Below are 19,474 nucleotides of genomic sequence, written 5' to 3' on the forward strand. Positions count from 1 at the left end.
CATTGTGGCAATAATGGACGTCTTTTTAAATAGAAAAAGCTACCGCCTTTTCCCTTTTTTTGGGATGTTGTGTGAACATAGCCTAATGCAGTAGGAGTAAAGGTATTTGACTGCAACCAAGAGTCTAATAACCCATAAAAAGTTGTATATATTTTTCCCCAACTTACTTATGATAGTAATACTCGCTACATGGTCTTGATCATTTACTTGAACACATTTTTAAAAATATATTGATTTGTATTTAAATTCAAATAAAAAACGTCAATAACATAAAACATAAAAATTAATACTTGTACTACAGAGCCTAAGAATTAAGTGTGTTCTCAAGCATCTTCCAGGAAACTATTCTGGAAAGTTAAACATGATTTAAAATGACTTCATTCATTTCCGTAGCCGGCCTTCATTACATAGTCCAGAAGATCAACAAGCTAATATTTTTGTTATGTGTTTTCTTGCCCAAAGCCCTGTTATATATATATATATATATATATATATATATATATATATATATATATATATATAGTGGTAACTTGGATTGCAAGAATGCTTCATGCTCCCTGCAGTCTCTGTCAGTCCTTGTGTTTCCCATCCTCTCCATTCCTGCTATAATGTACCTGCACTTACAGTACACTCAACTATACACTCTGAAGCTGCTATAATGTGCTTGCACTTACACTCAGCTATACACACTGCTGTATAGAAAAGTCTCTGTCACTGTCCTCCTGCACAGCTCTGTGACCTCTGCAGCCCTGCTTCTCTATTCTAGCCTGTTGTACTACACTACTGCATTATGGGGATCTGCAGTTCCATCCTGTACATACTGTACAAACTGCTGCTGTTTTTCAGGTTCATGCGGTTACTATACATTATACTCCACATGCTGATTGTTATACTGTACAGTAACTTATAATATGACACATTCAGCTGTTTTCCATTGTTTGTTTCATCTGTTCTACATGTTATTCAGAATAAAAAAAAAAAAAAATTAAAAAAAATCATTATTTTTGGGGTGTGGAACCAATTGTCTGCATATCAGTGATTTCTTATGGGAAAATTGCTTTGGTTTAAGAGTGAATTTGGATTACAAGCACAGAATTATGCTTGTAATCCAAGGCACCACTGTATATCATTCACAAAATTTTCAAAAAGGTACAGGGAGGGTTATTTTTATATTTTAGATGAAACACAATTGTAGAAGAGCTTAGTTTAGAAAATATAAAAAGTATCAAAATTTTAAGAATTTTTAAAAAGTGCATGGGTAATATTTTGTAATCTTCAGTAGATTCATTCTTGTCGGTATAATAAAATATCAAAATTATTAAAAATAAGCACTGCGCAGACAGGAAACATGGCAAGAGTTTGGCTCTGAGATCAGCAGAGCTCAGGACTCTATTATAAGCTGTAACTCACGATCAGTACTAATGGGCTGGTATCCTGTAATGTAGCACCAGCTCATCCCTGGCTCCTTTCTGCTGGCCGGTCAGTGTTCTGTGTCTCACTGCCAGGTCTTGTTCTGGTTCTCCTTGTTCCATGATCCCTGTGCAGTCTATGGCCGGCAGAGGCTCAGCAGCATCCTTGCTCCTCCGGGCCTGTGCTTAGGGCCCTATTCCACCCGACAATTATCGTTCGAATAATCGGTAACGATCTCAAACGACTGCTATTGCGAAAGACCTGAAAACGTTCACTCATTTCCATGGAACGATAATCGTTACTTATGATCGTATTTGCGATCGTTTTTTTCCCTATTTCTTCGCTATTGCGTTCGTATCTACTGCGAACGACCGAACGACGTCTTATTCAATGCGAACAATTTGCGAACGTTTTGCGTTCTAGCAACAATAAAAATAGGTCCAGGTCTTATAAAGCGATCAGCGATTTCTCGTTCGGTCGTTAATCGTTAACTGCATTTTAACCGAAAGATTATCGTTTAAAGTCGAACGATAATCTGAACGATAATCATCCGGTGGAATAAGGCCCTTAGAGTTTTCAGACAATGTTGCAGTTCCACTCCTGTCCACTACGATGATTGTTTTCCAGAATGTAGCAGGAAATAACAAGACAACATGAGCCAGAAAGAAATGGCTGCTAAGCACAGAAAGAAGGGGATGGGCTGATGACATCAGAGCCTGGCTACAGGAGGATAGCAGAGACAAACTTAGTAATGGAAACAAACTTAAAGGTGAACTCCGAGTAAAAAAAAAAATCAACTGCAGACAAGGGGGTGCGAGAACATGATAAGGTCTACTTACCTGTTCCTGTGCCCTGCAGCACCGTGTCACAGGCTCCATGACCACTGCCAGGCTCCAGGTTCTCCCTTGTTCCAGTACAAATCCAGTTCCAGTGCTGTGATCTAGCAGGAAGGGCCCGATCAACTAGTCAGTGACTACAATGGTCACTGACTAGCTGAGTGGGCATTCCTGAGCCCACTTTGTAACATTCCAGGAGCAGGAGATCCAGGAGCACAGTGGAGGTCTGGAAGTGGTGCTCTTCGTAGGATTGTTGGCGATCCCAGCAGTCGGAAACCCTACCAATCCATTAGTAAATGCCTAAAGTTTGATCATGAGAATATCCCTTTAAGAGCAACATAGCAACAATATAACATCTAAAATAGTCACCGGATATGACCTTTATCTGTTTTCGTGGTCTTCGTGGCATTGGTAGGAAGGAGTAGATTAGGAAATAAAACACATATAATATATTTTAATAATATTGATAATTTTGTATCCAAGATTTTTTACTTTTTTTTAAGCTAATCTTCAAGGTTTTATATAATATTTCCTATTCTTTTTCAATTGTATTATTCCCTCAAAGATGTCAGCCTATTAGCTATTTAGAAAGTCTAATAAATCGAATGAAACACAATGTGCAAGAAGTTTTCCCTTTAATGTCAGCTTCTTACCGCCAACCATTTTAATTAGCACTTCTCGCTTGTTTCACATGGCGCTTGCTGTTCTTTACAAATCTATTGAAAACCAAAACACCCGGCTCCTTTCATACTTCTGAGGAGATATTAAGAAGAACTCTAGTAACCCTATAATCCTGCCAGTTAACAGCTACATGCTGATATACAATACTCTCTTCTTATGTATAGTAAAATCTAGCAAAATACTCAACTCTAGCAGCGCAACCTTGTCCTTTTCTCACCGGCTCTAAAATCACTAAGATTCTTAGTGCTGTGCGAATGAATAAGAAGGTGACAGCAGGACTTGGAAAGACAAGAAGGCAGTACTATCTGTGCCCCCTATTTAACAGGGAGAGACAGAGAGACAGTACTATCTGTACCAAAAGCATTTATAGGAAATGATAGAAAATAAGTTAGTTGTAGATATGAGCGAATCACTCGGAAATTTGTTTTGCGAATATTCGTGAATCGCATACAAATGAATCTCATTAAAACAGGCGCTACAATAGTGGGACTATTACAGAGTAGCGATTTTTTTTCAACAACTGTTGCTATATGTAACAATGTCAAAATTGGAAAATGTCAATTTAAAAAAAAAAATTCAATCAGCTTGTCAATCAATTTCCGCCATGGACAGTAGTGGACATTGGTGGATCAGCAGCGTAATACCTATTTTCTTCCAGGACGGCAGTGGACATTGGTAAATGAGCACCCAGTGAGGTATTAAGATGGACACTGTGGTAACTGTGACTTCCTATAATGCACGCCCAGCACCCAGTGACTTGGTATAACGCACACCCAGCACTCAGTGACTTGGTATATGAACAACAGTCACCCAGTGACTTGGCATACTGGACAATAGCTTCACTGCTTCCACAGAAAACCACCCACAATCCACCTTCCTCTCCTCTCCCTATCCCTGTCCCTGTCCCTATCTCTCTGTATTTCTCTCCCTGCTCTAACAGCTGCAACCTGCTCTCCACTATACACAGCTGACTGGCCGCCTCCAGGAAGCCAGTCACCTTATATAGAGGGCGAGGGGGGATGTGCTGACATCACAGGGGGGGGGGGGGGGGGGGGTTGTAGCTGATTAGACAGGTGGAAAGGATGAGGGATAATCCCTTGCTCACGCCAAAAATCAGTACTGTGATCTAACATGTGCGGCTGCCATGTTTAGCGAATTTGTTGAACGAATCACTGTAAATTCGCACTGTAAATTCTTCATTCAGCTTCGCTGAATGAAGCGCTGAACGAAGCGCCTGCCTGATCAGCTGCAGGCCCCTCTGTGATGTCAGCAACTCCCCCACCCTGTTCAACTTTAGTACTGTCAGAGAAGCAGACGAGAACCAATTTCTCAGAATTGTCCTCCGAGGAGTTTAAGTTTGCACTGTGTAATTTAGACAATTTCCGTAATTCTTTTGATTGTGTATTTAGTATATCACAACTCTTCATATGCAGTAGACCATTTACTTAATTGTTAGCTATTATATCTTCGCTATAGCTTGTATTCTTATCTCCCCTCATATACGCCTATTACCACATACTATGTCATATTGAAATGTTGAAAGTACCGTTGTCTTTAATAGAAAGATAATTTTTTTGTCTTTTTCAGCCGATTTCCATAGCAATGGTAACCCTGTAGTCAATGGTTGGAAGATACACAATACAGCAAAGAACAAGTGGTTTGTTTGTATGGCAAAGACACCAGAGGAGAAACAGCAGTGGCTGGAGGCAATCCTGAAAGAGAGGGAGAAAAGAAAGAGTGAGTACATCCTCATATTTCATTAAAAGCTCTTTTCATGACTTTGCAAGTCCGTTAACTCCAGTCTATTGATGAAGGCCAAAGATTATCACTTTAGAGATGAGTTAATCAGCATGTGGATATGCACATACTATAGCCCATATTATACTTTTGTGTGTCTCTTATATAAAGACATAAAACGTGGCAATCGATTGTCAGTTTTAACCCATAGTTATAAATTCCTATGGAGGTACCGAAGAAAGCCGAGTAAGCACCCTTCTGGCTTACTTGGCTCTTTCTGGCAGCTCTATTCATTCCTATGGAGCCACTGGAGAGAGCCGAGTACAGCACTTTTCCAGCATACTCGGCTCTTTCCGGCACCTTCATAGGAATGAATAGAGCCGCGGGTCACATGCCATACCTGCGGCTCTTTTCATAACACAAAAGCCAAGGGCCGATACGGAGATCGCCGGGGGTTGAGAGGTTGTATCTCCCGTGATTTCTTACTTGTCCCCTATCCTGTGGATAGGGGACAAGTACATTTTCCTTGGAATACCCCTTTAACATAATGATTGGCCAAAATGATTGAAATGTGTGTATGGCCAAAACAAGCTAAGAGAATTATTTGCTCTGTCTGTATTATGTCTGATTCCAGCTCCGCGATATAAACAAGAATATAACTTGGATTTGTAGTAACTCAGCTCAATTGTCACATACCTAAGGCAAGTTATGCAACCATTTAGAGTGCGAGTTTCCTGATAGAAAGAATATGTTCCTAAAAGGAAAGTCTAGACCTGTACTTGCTCTGTTTGACATGTTTCTTCTGTGTTCCTGTAATCCCTGTTTAAGTGATGTTTTAGGCATGTGCTTCATTCAGCACAGGATGCAATATGAGTCATTGCTAAAATAGCCTCTTGTAAATAGCGTAACAGTGGTAAACAGTGTCCCCAAATTAGGTATGCCTTATGCAAGATCATGCCACCTACTGTATTCTGCATTGTTAAACTTCCATTGATTGTAGTGGTCAATAAACAATGTCCATGACAACCTAAACAATGGATGTCATATTCTGTAAAATTCCACTAAGAACTAGACGCCTCCAGAAGCCATGTCCCAACTAAATCAGGTTGCTGGCTCCCGGCAGTAGACACTTTAGTAGTGGGGATTTACTTCTTTCTTATATCTCAAGAACTGTGAGAATGTCTAAGCAATTATTCACACTTGGATTTGATCAGTTAATTTTCAAACCAGGAATGAATTCAAAAACATCAGATGCTTTCTGTTCAGAATGTTTTTTCCCTTTTTCGAGATTATAAGAAAAAACAAAAACAAAAGGCATATGATATTGTCAGAAAGTATGCAAACAAGTTATATTAAGTTTACAGCTGACCACAGATATTAATGTTTGCTGATAAAGTTGCCACAGCTATGGTGTTACTTGTCCCACAAGGAACAGAGATTAAACAGGTTGAAACCCAAAATGTCTAATTCTTGTTTCAGCGGATATGAGATTGTTGTATGATTAAAAAGACTGTCAGTTTCTGGTTCTCCATTAAACAGGACTTGTCACCCCCGTGCCGTGGTGACAGGCTCCCGACCCCCAGTTAGATCCCCTTATATGTACCTCATGCCGCCGAGTCCCGCTGCCGGAGCCGGTCCCGGGACGGAGATATCCAGGTCAGAAGCCGGCGCACGAGCTGTGGAGATGGGTCCGGCGTCCATACAGAATGAATGGAGCCGTGCGCACGCTGCAGAGATGAGTCCGGCTCCATTCATTCTCTATGGACGCCGGACCTCTCTCCAGAGTGCGCGCGTCGGCTTCTGACCGGGATATCTCTGTCCCGGGACCAGCTCCGGCAGTGGGACTCGGCGGGATGAGGTACGTATAAGGGGATCTAACTGGGGGTCAGGAGTCTGTCACCCCGGCACGGGGGGTGACAGGTCTCCTTTAAAGAGTAGTATAAACTAGTGACAGAGAAGCTGAACAGAATGTTGTATTACCGACATTGTTCTGTGCAACTGATCCAGAGATATCCTTCTGAATAACATGGACAATAAGTAGTCCTCTCCAATATGTGCATGAGCCCAGTAGTACTGGATTTTCATATGAAGCAGAAAACTCCGCCCACTAGCTGCTGATTGGCAGTTATCTATCTATGCAGTGTATAGGCAGTGATCTGTCAATCAGCAGCTGGAGGGCAAGGGGGAGGGGAGTTGCAAGAATCCTATTCTCCTGCATATTAGGAGAACGTCTGAACAGAATGATGTAAGTAATACAATAATATACCTGTTGAGCATCTGTTGAGCATTTGTCACTAGTTTATGCTGCCCTCATTTAAGACAGGACAAATGTATTGACAGATTCCATTTAAGGCCTTCTTCACATGTTTCATAGTGAGCCCGTAATTGTTGACCTGTATTAAGGGGCAGCACTATGGATCCATTCGTTTAAATAGCCCTGTTCACACTTTCTATACGTGTATCGGAAGACAGGTGCTTGTTCAGACCCACAATTATATTGTATATTGTGGACTGTGAAAGCAGCTGTATGGATGCACTTTCCATAGGCTGTCCATAGCTATGTGTGCATGGCTAAGGACAGCCAATGAAATGTGTGATTCCTAAGAGGGGTCTGACTGTTGGGACCCACCAATAGCTTGAAATGCAATTATAAGTTTTTCTATTGCTTGGCTATATCTAGCATCTCCTATAGACAGTGAATGGAACGGCAGCTACCGCTGCTCTACTCCAGTTAGAGACTTATGCCAGATAAGCACCTTGCAATTATGCACACACTTGTGAATATGGCTGTTTTTTGGGAAAGGTGCTATAGCAGGGGTGTCAAACTCAGGCCCTCCAGCTGTTGCAAAGCTGTTGCAATTCCCATAATTCCTGGAGGGCCCGAGTTTGACACCTGTGTGCTATAAGGAAACAATATATAGCTCTTTAATACAGTACCATTAGGACTCTGTGTGCCTCCGTACAAGCTCTCTGTAAATAGACTTGTCATGGGCATTTGGCATTATGTTAAAGTGTCCCTGTCATTTACAAAAATAAAAAAAACTTTGAGTAATAGAGACATGTGAAAAGTTTTTAACGGTCAGAGTCTGGATGCTTAAATCCATTAAAGCTAGAGCAAGTTGAGAGAAGTGATAGGCTGAGCACTTCTCTCCATGTCTCTCCTTATTGCAGAAGACAGGTCCATAAAGTTTTTATAAAATCTGTCTCCTTCTTTAGGGAGTGAGAGGGGAGAGAAGAGCTTAGCTAAATGCTTTCCCCCACAGTTACAGAGATCATGGGGATCTCTGCACCTAGACCCTGATCGATCAAAACTTTTCACATATTTTTATGACATATCAATGAATGAAAGTCCAACAGGACTGAGGAACCAGGTCCTATAAGCATCTGAGAAATAGGGGAGATGCACACTGGACGGTCAACTATCCCAGGACTAGTGACCAGCAAATGCCAAAGTAGAAAAGGAGTCTGACAGTATCCAATGAGTTTCAAAGTGTCAAGACTGTATTCTATCACCAAGCCAAATACAGCAAAATTTCAACCTATTGGGTTGAAATGTTGCTGTATTTGGCTTGGTTATGGAGTAAAGTCTTGACACTTGGGCCCAGCTCATTGGATGCTGTTGGACTCCTTTTCTACTTTGGCATATTTCAATGACATGTTAAAAAATTTTTTTTAAAGGCACTGTGACACTTTAAAGCAAGATGGTGATTGGGATGAGGTCGGCTGCAGTTACTTGGTCCCATAGCCATGTAGTAAGTCACATACAGTATATTTAATGATACATTAATGATATTAATGATTTTTTTCATCTCCACAGGTCTGACTCTAGGCATGGAACAGGACACCTGGATGATGATATCAGAACAAGGAGAAAAACTGTATAAAATGATGTGTAAACACGGAAACCTTATCAAAGATCGGAAAAAGAAATTGACAACAATCCCCAAATGTTTTCTTGGCAGGTAAAGCTATAACCCTGTACCACATGCTACATACTGTAATATGTGTTATTTTTAGGTAAATAACATCATAGATTAGCATTTTCTTGTGATCTGATTGTTTATGCAGCTCTTTTTGGTTGAATGGTCTCTGAAGGTCAAGCAAAGAGAAAAAATAATAAATTATATTAGTATAGTAAAATAAAATAACGGGATTTCCACTCAAATGTAAAAGATACTAGTACATCTGAAGTTAGAGCTTCGGGTAAAGATTGGTCATTCTGTTTTATTTACTTACATAGCTTTGTGTTGTGGTGACTGTTTTGCACAAGTGACAGCGGGAAGTTTGACCAGATTGGTTGTTGTTGGTTGGCCGTCAGTTTTGTTTCAAAATATCATTCGTTGCTCAATTTCTGGGAAACGAACCCAAAAATGTCACCCAACACCCACCCTGTTGTCAGATAAGCAAAAATAGCCAAACTAAGCAAGATAACGCCAAAATCTCTGTAGGGAGAACAAACATGATTGAAAAAAAATGTTGGCTGTTAAATACTATCATAGCTTTAGTCAGCATTTACATGATATGAGAAACACTGAGGAGGTACTCTGGGACGTCTGGGACATTTATGGCATATTCAGAGGTGAGACCCATGCCTATCATATGAACAACGGCCACCTGGCTTGGTTATAGGAATAACAGAAACAACATATAGTAGCCCGCAGGTCTTTGAGAGTAACAGAAACCATGTAAAATAGCAGTTCCCCAACCAGCTCCACACCATCTCAGTGGGCCCTCAATCTCAAGTTAGGTGGGGATCCCAGAGTGAACCACTCTTATCAGATATGCAATTAATATCCCTGAAGAAATACTCCATTAGAGAGGTACTCCAGAGAGAAAAAAAAAAAAGTTTTTGATAGATTGCCTCTCCCTCCGTGTACTGTATATAAGAATATACAGTGCATGGGGGAACGGGACCCTGCGATGCTGTTCAGCAGCGCTGAAACAGTGCAGGAGAATGGGAACAAACAGTGGTGGCAGCAGAGGGGCTGCCAGGCACCGGAAGTACATATAGAAATAAAAAATGACACATTTTTTAAATAAAGTTATATAAAAAGTATTCTAACTCAATTAAAGCAATGTATTAGCAAAAAAGAATAATTAAAGGGAACCTGTCACCCCCCGTACCGGGGTGACAGGCTCCCGACCCCCCGTTAGAGACCCCTATACTTACCTCATCCCGCCGGGTCCCGCTTCTGGATTCGGTCGGGTCCCGGAGATCTCAGCCGCTGCAGCCCGGCGCGTGCGCTGAGAGATGAGTCCAACACCCATAGAGAATGACAGGAGAGTCCAGCGCTCCGTCATTCTCTATGAGCGTTGGACTCATCTGTCAGCGCGCGCGCCCGGCTGCAGCGGCTGAGATCTCCGTGACCCGACCGAATCCAGAAGCGGGACCCGGCGGGATGAGGTAAGTATAAGGGTCTCTAACGGGGGGTCGGGAGCCTGTCACCCCGGCACGGGGGGTGACAGGTTCCCTTTAAAGTCTCCAGAGAACCATTTTAATTTAAAAAAAAAATCCTTTTAGGCTATGTTCCCACACAGTAAAATAATACTAAAACACGACCCTGATTTTGAGTGAAAATAAAAACAGTAAAAACAAGTAAATAAAATACTGCTGTTTTTTTTTTTTTTCAAAAACAGGATATAAATAATGAGCATGTGAATTTCCCCATAGACTTCAATAGAGCACTTATTACATTGAAAATACAGCAGTATTTTTCGCCTAAAATTTTGGCCATATTTTGGTATTATTTTGCTGTGTGTGAACATAGCCTCATACTGGCAGCGTAATAGATAAGTGCAATAATTTCCATCATGCATAGTCGCAGTCCCTGTGCTCCTTTAGTGGTGTAGCTATTATTTTACACATGGACCCTGCTATTTTTATGCACTGCGCAGGAATTTATGGTTAGCAGGATATTAGTTTATGTACAAAGTTTTCGGAGCTCATAGTAGGAAATCCCAAGACACCATCGTAAATGTCTAAGAACAAACAGACTCTGAAATTGTTTCATCATTTATTTCTGGTTCCTTGCAGTGAATTTGTGGAGTGGCTACTGGAGATTGGAGAAATTCATAAACCAGAAGAAGGTGTTAACCTCGGCCAGGCATTACTGGAGAATGGGATAATCCATCATGGTAAATAGTGTTATCTATGACACACACTACCCTTATATATAAATGTTCATAGAACAAAGGGAAATGTACAAAGGAGAAGGACAATTACAATATTCTTATACTGGATCCCAGTAATAAAAGTTCCACATAAAAAAAGGACGATGACATGTGAATTAAAAAAACTGTTGTTTTTTTTCAGGTATAAACAGAGAAAGGACAATCAGAAGTAGAGTAGAACAATACAATTTGCCGTACAGATATAGTAGGTAGCAACACATCAATTGGCAGCTATACTGATACCACATACAGTTTGTTTGTACAGTTTGTCATCTGAGAAAAAGGAGCCGGAAAGGAGGGGTGGGGATGAGTAAACAAGAAGGGGGGTAGACTATAAAGGGGGAATAAATGAACATAAATGAATGAGCCACCAAATGTTCCATTGGTCTTGCAAAATGTAACAAAGGTTGGCCACAGAAACTTATACATCATTACATCCAGAATTATATACAGTCTCAACAGCTTAGACTCTGGTCTGTGAGCCAAGGCTGCCAGATGTTGAGTAATTGCTTATGTATACCTCTGTCCCAACTCAAGTCTCGCCAATTGATCACATCTAGTCCTCCACTCACGTACACTGGGAGGATCTGTTGAGTTCCAATGTAGGGGAATAAGAAGTTTGGCTACTGTAAGTATATGGGTAGACAGGTCTTTAGACCTAGGGCTAAAATTTTGTGATGGGAGTCACAGTAGAATTAAAGAGGGCGTAAGCTCCACTTTAACTTTTGTCACCTTTTCCATGACCTCCTTCAACTGCGTCCAAAATGTCTGTATAGAAGGACAATTCCACCATATAAGAACCTGCAGCTTGGTTACACCGCCAAGATAAATCTGACGAGGACAGACCTGCTCTAAAAAAAGGGATGGAGTTTTACACCATCTAGAATATAACTTATAAGAACTTGATGGACATGTGTCTTTTTTCAACCGTATTAACTATGTAACTATGTAACTCTCCTGTGTTTTAATACAGCACAAGGGGATTTTTTATTTTTTTTGATGACCAAAGATTGATAAAAGAGCTCAGCTGATGTATAAATCCAAGACAACAAAGAGGCTAAAATTATTTACTGCATAAAATTCACCAAGCAATGTGCACAGATGTTATAAACTTTTCACAAAATAGCTTTTCAATATTTTAATGACTCGCTGCATACCAAAAATTATGTAATTCTAAGGACGTGCCTGTTTTTATGAGCTGTCTCGATACAAGCCTCGCCGGTTTGCAGTTTAATACCTTCATTCTTTTAGCGGAGCGTTCTTTCTCGCTCGGCTGATGTTTTAATGAAGGTTGTACACAAATATATTGAAATGTAATTGCTTGTATGGAGGGCGGGTGCACTCTACTGGAGGGAGCTAATCACGCTTTTGTTTCATCTCTGAAATCTTAATTAATGCCATCTCGGTTAGGTGTGACTACTCCCATCATTCTGTTTCCTGATACATAACAGAACAATTACCAATGACAAAGCGCAAGGCGTATACTGTTATTAATGTTCCCACAATGCTTTATGCTTCACTTGGCACCGAATAATGAATCTATTAAATTACAATTGCTTAAATATTTTTAGTATCACAGTATGTTCGATGACAAATCCAGATTTGTTCTTTTTCTTTCTTCTTTTTTTTTTTTTTTTTTTTTTTGAAAAATTAAGGTAGTGTTTTATTATGTATTTTTAAAAAGTCGCTACAGGCTACATTCACACACAGTATTTTGGTTAGTGTTTTTTAACCAAACCAGGAGTGGATTGAAAACACAGAAAGGCTTTGTTGACACATTGTTGAAATTGGCCGCCATATAACGACAATTAACAGCCACTGTTTTTAAATAATGACTGTTATTTTCTATTAAATGACGGCAATCTTAACAGTGTTTGAACACAGCCTTTCTGTTTTTCAATCCACTCTTGGTTTTGGTTGAAAAATACTGACCAAAATACTGAGCAAAAATGCTGTGTGGGATCATAACCTTACACTGTACAAGTCAGTATAAATGGCTCATTACTATAACAGATTTGATGGTAGGTATGGAGTGAGCAGGACATAAGAAAACCTCAATGTCTAGGGCTGGGTTCACACTATGTGTATTTCAGTCAGTATTGTGGCCCTCCTATTGCAACCTCAACCAGGAGTGGATTGAAAACACAGAAAGGCTATGTTCACACACTGTTGAAATTGAGTGGATGGCCGCCATATAACGGTAAATAACTGCAATTATTTCAATACAAGAGCTGTTGTTTTAAAATAACAGCAAATATTTGACATTATAGGGCGGCCATCCACTCAATTTCAACATTGTGTGAACTGAGCCTTTCTGTGTTTTCAATCCACTCCTGGTTTTTGTTGCAATATAAGGGCCAAAATACTGACTGAAATATACTGTGTGTAAACCCAGCCTAGTACTTTAAGGCCTTCTGATCAAGCATTGACAGACCATTCTAGGAATAAGATCCATATCCTCTCATAATAATCTGTATCGAAAGGTGTCCTCTATAGGTGCATTCCTATACATGGCATAATCCTATGACTCAATTCATGAAATTAAGAAATTATAAATTTCTGTAGCCTTGCTTTTATCTAATAAGCCATAATTAGAGATGAGTAAATCTACAGTACAATAAGAATGAAGAGAGTCACTTAGTTCCTACCAGCATTCTGCTGATCAGACTGCTCCGCTCCATGCCGCTCCTCAACGGGGAGTTGGGAAAAGATGGATCCAGTCCTGGGAAACTGGTAGAGGTTTCCCAGGACTGGATCCATATTTTCCCAGCACCATGGTAACAAACAGAAATGTGTTGTATTCAATGATAAAAATATGTCCATAGAACAAGTTTCAATCAGGTAAATTGCCTTGTCCCTTGGACTTGCCAAGTAAGCACTTATGGCCAGTTAAGTGTGCTTATATTTATTATTTCCAGTTGCTTACATAGAGATATAACTAGAGATGAAGGAATCTACAAAGGTTTGTTTCAGGTTTGATTTGGTGAATCTGATTGTCAGATTAGTTTTGGATTTAAAGTGACTGTACCAACAGGCCCAGGCTGAAGCACTGGAGGCGGGCCGACCCACCCTTAGTGTGAGGAAACCCTAGCCCCTCTATGATAGGGTTCCATTGATTCTAATGGAGTCACGTCATGGAGGGGCTGGGGTTTCTTTCCACTGGGGGTGGGTCGGGCCGCCTCCAGTGCTCGATTACCCTGCCATTTCCTATTCAAAGTATGTACAGTACACTGGGCAGCGGTACACAGTCAAGTAAACGTAGGGAGTGGAAGCTGCGTACTTTACCAATAGGTTTTTGAAAAACAACAATGCCACAATGCTACAAAGCAGCAGCACTAACCAATGAGCTGCCATATTGCCCAAACGCATCAACATTGAGCCTGTTGTCTACCAAAGCTGGGCCAGACCACTTATTAACACACAGTACAAAGTTATATAACTTTGTAATGTGTGTTAATTAAGCAGAAAAAGAAAATCGCTGGAGTACTCCTTTAACAAACTTCATTATAACGGGCAAAACTGTAGTAACTATAATACTGGGACTATTACAAAAGGAAAAATTTGTTAAAGCATGTTGTTACAAAACTGTCAAAAATTGGAAAATCACAATTTAAAATAAATGTCAATCAGCCAGTCAATCGTCCAATTTCTGCCATTCCTCTCCTCTCTGTCTCTATATCACTTAGTCTCTCCCTGCTCTGCTCTAACTGCCTGCTGCCATCCTGCTCTCTCCTCCACACGCAGCCGACTGGCCACCTCCATTACCAAACCTCCTTATATAGAGGGGGAGGTGCTGACATCACAGAGGGGCCTGCAGCTGATTGGACAGACGCTAGGGATTATGGTTAATCCCTTTCTCCCACCCAGCGACGCTCCAGACAGCATGTTCAGCCGCCATTTAGTTTTTTGTTGTTGTTGCAAATTTACTTAAGACAGAACAAAAAGAATCTTGATTCGCAGAATCGCATTGCTCATCTCTAATCATGTCTCTTATAATCTTCTGTTCGGCAAGTCATTCTTTTTTTAACGTGGTAAGCATTGTTTCGGTGGATGTTGTACTACATAACATACTATTAACAGCTGGGAGAAATAACTGCCAACGATCAAAGTATTTCATTGCGGATGTAGGCCAGCATGTTGCGAGCAGCTTTGTTTTGTTATATCATTGTTACTGCAGTCAGTATATCAGTAGAATATCTGTGTCCTGCCCAGGAATCCTACACAGCAGCCAGTGGACTGACACCGAGTGGATGTTTTGACTTAAGTGAACTCTAACTGGGGGAATAAACAATCGTGAGTGTAATACATGATGTGGTACAACTATTGGATTTCGGAACCTTATATATAATTCATAGAGTTCCTCCAATTTCCAAAAACATACGTATAAAAGAATAATACGTGTCATATAGCAGGAAAACTACAATGTAAAAAAAGAAAAAACCTTGGGGAGCCTGAATTTCCTTTAGCTATTCTTTTCCACTTTCATATCACTTTCATTGATTATCGAATCTATAATGATGGCGGCATCATTCACAAGCTCGATAATCTGGTACCCATCTGTTTGTTAAACCAGCCTTATCATAAAGTGCAACTGCAGCCAATTGTCATGCACATTTTCAGACATTCATCTGTCTATGCTTCCGAATAGTGTTGAGGGAACTAAACCCCAATGCTCATTATTTGACTCCCGGTGGCTGGTGAAGTTGGATGCAGCCCTAGGAAGTTGTAGAAAACATGGATACAGCCGTGGGCTGTCTCCATGTTTTCCTGGCAATGCTAGGCCTTAATCCAAGTTTTCTACTGGGAGTCAACTGCCTTGCACTCGGGTTTGGCCAAGTTTGTTCAACACTACTCCTAGATCATACACCCAAGGTTACAGGGCCACTGTTCTTCTGATCAGTGGAGCCTCCAGTGGTTGGATGTCAATCTACCAGCTAGCTATGACCTATCCTTTGGACAGGTGAAAGCTAAATAACCCCTTTAAGGTGACTGAATATAACCCTAAATATGAAACATAATCATTACAAGCAGATGACATTTCCTACAACGGTGTGCTGTATCTTCTATATAGACAGATTTGCTTTAAAGGGGCTACTATTAATGTGAAATGTCTTTTTTTAATTTTTAGTTACAGATAAGCACCAGTTTAAGTCGGAGCAGATGTTGTATAGATTCCGCTATGATGACGGCACCTACTATCCCAGAAATGAAATGCAGGATGTGATATCAAAGGTACAAGCTGCTTTTTGACAAATTAATATAATTATGTTTTATAAATTCATTATTTATCCATCAATATCTACTGTATAGCTAGAATGATGGATGAATGGCTGGAGAGAGATGGGATTACTGACAGTTCAACGGTTTTACAAACAGTGGCTGACAAAGTTGGATGAAGCCCTAGAGCATGGGTCTCCAAACTGTGGCTCTCCAGCTGTTGCAATACTACATTTCCCATCACACCTGGAACGCCAAATCCAAAGCTTTATCTGTCTGAGCACGATGGGAATTGTGGTTTTCTAACAGCTAGAGAGCAACAGTTTGGAGACCCATGCCCTAGAGCAGTGCTTCTCAAACTGTGAGGCGGGCTTCACCAGTGAGGCGCCCCTTAGTTGTTGGTGAGGCCCAGATGGGGAGCCAGTTTTCCTTGAAAACATGGATACAGCCTATGGTGCACTCATCTCTTTCTGCTATCATTCCTGATCCCACCCTTACACATGAACATTCAGAGTTTGTGGCTGCTGAATGGAGAGAAGAAGAAAAAGTCCTTATTTCTAATGCCTTTATTTAGAGATCTGTTCTAATGGAGCAAAGCTAAAAAAAAAATAAAAAAAAAACTTCCAATACCATTATAAACAAGTAGTCAAAGTTAAGGACTTAAGTATTAAAGGACTTTTTCCCATATTTTTTTTTTTTTTTACTAAAGTTCTTCAATACTGAGCCGTTTACAGGGTGTGTATGCACCGGGACCTCCAAGTATTAGCTGTAATCTTCAGAAGCGTGGCCACAACTGTTCGGTCAGACTGAAGCAGAAAACAGGAAAAATGAAGCATTGTCTAATTCCCATAGAGATCATTGAGCTATGTATGTAATGCATAGGCTTACTGCTTCTTCTAGAGTAAGAAATAGTTTTGATGGCTGCTCTCCATTCTAATACTTGCAGATCTATTAACTCAGAATTCGCTAATGGTTTTCTATTTCTATACCAGAGACCTATTTAAACTCACAGCAACATTACATGGGTCATCCCAAAATTATTAGTAATCACCAATCCACATGATTGGTTATAACTAGTTGATCATGGGGATCCAACCACTGAGGCAACCACAGATCACAAGAACAAAGGTCTTGTGTTACTCAGTGAATGAAGAGACAGCACACACATTCAGTCACCTCTCTATTTACTCTCTATGAGAATTTTAAATATAGCGGAGTGCTGTAGTTTACTATACAATATAGCTGTTATTGAGCACGCATGCTTCGGGATAGTGTTGAGTGAACTTGCCAAACGTTCGAATTTTGCTAAACCCGAATGCTAGGCTGTTGATTCCCGGTGGCTGGAGAAGTTGGATGCACCCCCAGGGAGTGGTAGAAAACATGGATACAGCCAATGGCTGTGTTCATGTTTTCCTGCAACCCTAGGGCTACATCCAACTTCTCCAGCCACCGGGTGTCAAATGCTGAGTGTTCGGGTTTGGCCAGTCTTGAACGGTCGGCAAGTTTACTTACCACTACTTCTAGACCATGCACCCAAGGATACAAGGCCACTGTTCTTGTGATTGGTGGAGGCGCCAGTAGTTGGATGTTGATCTACCAGCTACCTTTGACCTATCCTTTGAACAGATGAAAATCAAATAACCTTAATGGAGAAGTACGGTGAAAATTTTTGTTAAAGTATTGTATTGCACCCCAAAAGTTATACAAATCATCAATATAGACTTATTATGGGAAATGCTTATAAAATGCTTTTTTCCCAGCACTTACTACTGCATCAAGGCTTCACTTACTGGATAAAATGGTGATGTCACTTCCTGGATAACATGGTGATGTCACTTCCTGGATAACATGGTGATGTCACGACCTGACTCCCAGAGCTGTGCGGGCTGTGGCTGCTGGAGAGGACGATGGCAGGGGGACACTGAGGGACACAGGGCAGTCGAGGGACACATCCCTCTGCCATCATCCTCTCCAGCAGCCACGGCCCGCACAGCTCTGGGAGTCGGGTCGTGACATCACCATTTCATCCAGCCTTGATGCAGTAGTAAGTGCAGGGAAAAAAGCACTTCATATGCATTTCCCATAATAAGTGTATATTGGTAATTTGTATAACTTTTGGGGGGCAACACAATACTTTCATAAAAGTTTTCACCTTTAATAACAGTTCATCACAGGCCACGACTCAGTATACATTTACCATAGACAGCTTTACAGACATACTGTACTACATATGCAAATCATGATCTAGGTGTAAAACAATACATAAGCACATTATGCACACACCTGGTCTTTCTGCACTTCAGCATCTTTATGTTACAAAGTTACTGGGGATGTCATCTGTTAACATCTGGTGCATTATCATCATGGCCATGAGTATACATAGTTTTAGTAAACCTGCAGGGAGAGGTTGAGCTTAGTAGGGAGAGTTCCTTTAAATGTTCATAGTTTACATCTACTTTACATTTTCTGCAACTTTAAAATTTTTATGAAGTTGCCTAAAATGATGCATACGTTGCTTCCCTGAATGCTTTACAAGCACGTTATGTGGCAGATGTAAACGGCGAGGTCTGTTTAATCAGTACAAGCAAATGACAGATGGATCAGGTGGCGGTGGGTATGGAAAGATGTTTTCTGAGCTGTGTCTTTGAGATTATGTTCTTGTTATTTTGAGGTATTTTACATTCTGCATATAAGGTTAGAATGTTTATTCTGAGATACAAATGTTCTGGGGCCGACTATACTAGAGTGCAGAGTCTAAGTCTAAATCTCTTTTACCCTTAGCCTATGTTCACACAAAAAAATTTTGGGGCAAAAAATAAGTCTGTAAATAATGATCATATTATTATTATTATTATTATTATTATTATTATTATTATTATTATTATTATCATTATTATCAAAATATGGCCATATTTTCTCCTTTAAAATGCTGTATGAACATACCCTTAAAAGGGTATTCCATTAGGTAAAATATATTTAAAATTATCCCCCCTCCTGAAGACTTAGGGTACAAAGCGTTTTTTTTTACGGTGTTTGACGATGGTTGTTACTTATGATTGTTATTGCGTTCGTCCGGTTGTCGCCACTGAGTTCGCCGCTACCGCGAACGACGTCTTATTCCATGTGAACGATTTGCGAACGATCAACAATAAAAATAGGTCCAAATTCTATTAAACGACCAGCGATTTCTGGTTGGCTGTTTTTCGCTGTCTGCTATTACACTGAACGGTTATCGTTCAAATCCGAACAATTTCATTATTTTTTAAAAGATAATCATTCCATTTAATACCACCCTAATATTTTGTTCCATACTTATCTATACATTATCTTTTCAGTTTCCTTCCCCCAGTTCTGAGCCTACTGATTTTTGTTGAAGACACAGAAAACTGTGTTTGAGCTGTTCTCTCTCTTTCCGATTTGAA

General features: G+C 40.4%; 1 protein-coding gene across 2 annotated transcripts in view; it reads left to right on the plus strand.

The window, feature by feature from the left end:
- The window catches only part of PREX2 (phosphatidylinositol-3,4,5-trisphosphate dependent Rac exchange factor 2), a 224,749-nt gene that overhangs the window by 82,356 nt on the left and 122,919 nt on the right, over positions 1–19,474 (plus strand). For both annotated transcript variants that reach the window (XM_069957488.1, XM_069957489.1), the window contains 4 exons: positions 4,515–4,664; positions 8,482–8,626; positions 10,699–10,799; positions 15,964–16,067. In XM_069957488.1, coding sequence (XP_069813589.1) covers positions 4,515–4,664; positions 8,482–8,626; positions 10,699–10,799; positions 15,964–16,067 — 500 coding nt within the window. The remainder of the gene's footprint in view (positions 1–4,514; positions 4,665–8,481; positions 8,627–10,698; positions 10,800–15,963; positions 16,068–19,474) is intronic.

This window comes from Dendropsophus ebraccatus, chromosome 2 (genome assembly GCF_027789765.1).
Source record: "Dendropsophus ebraccatus isolate aDenEbr1 chromosome 2, aDenEbr1.pat, whole genome shotgun sequence".
Classification (NCBI taxonomy): Eukaryota; Metazoa; Chordata; class Amphibia; order Anura; family Hylidae; genus Dendropsophus; species Dendropsophus ebraccatus.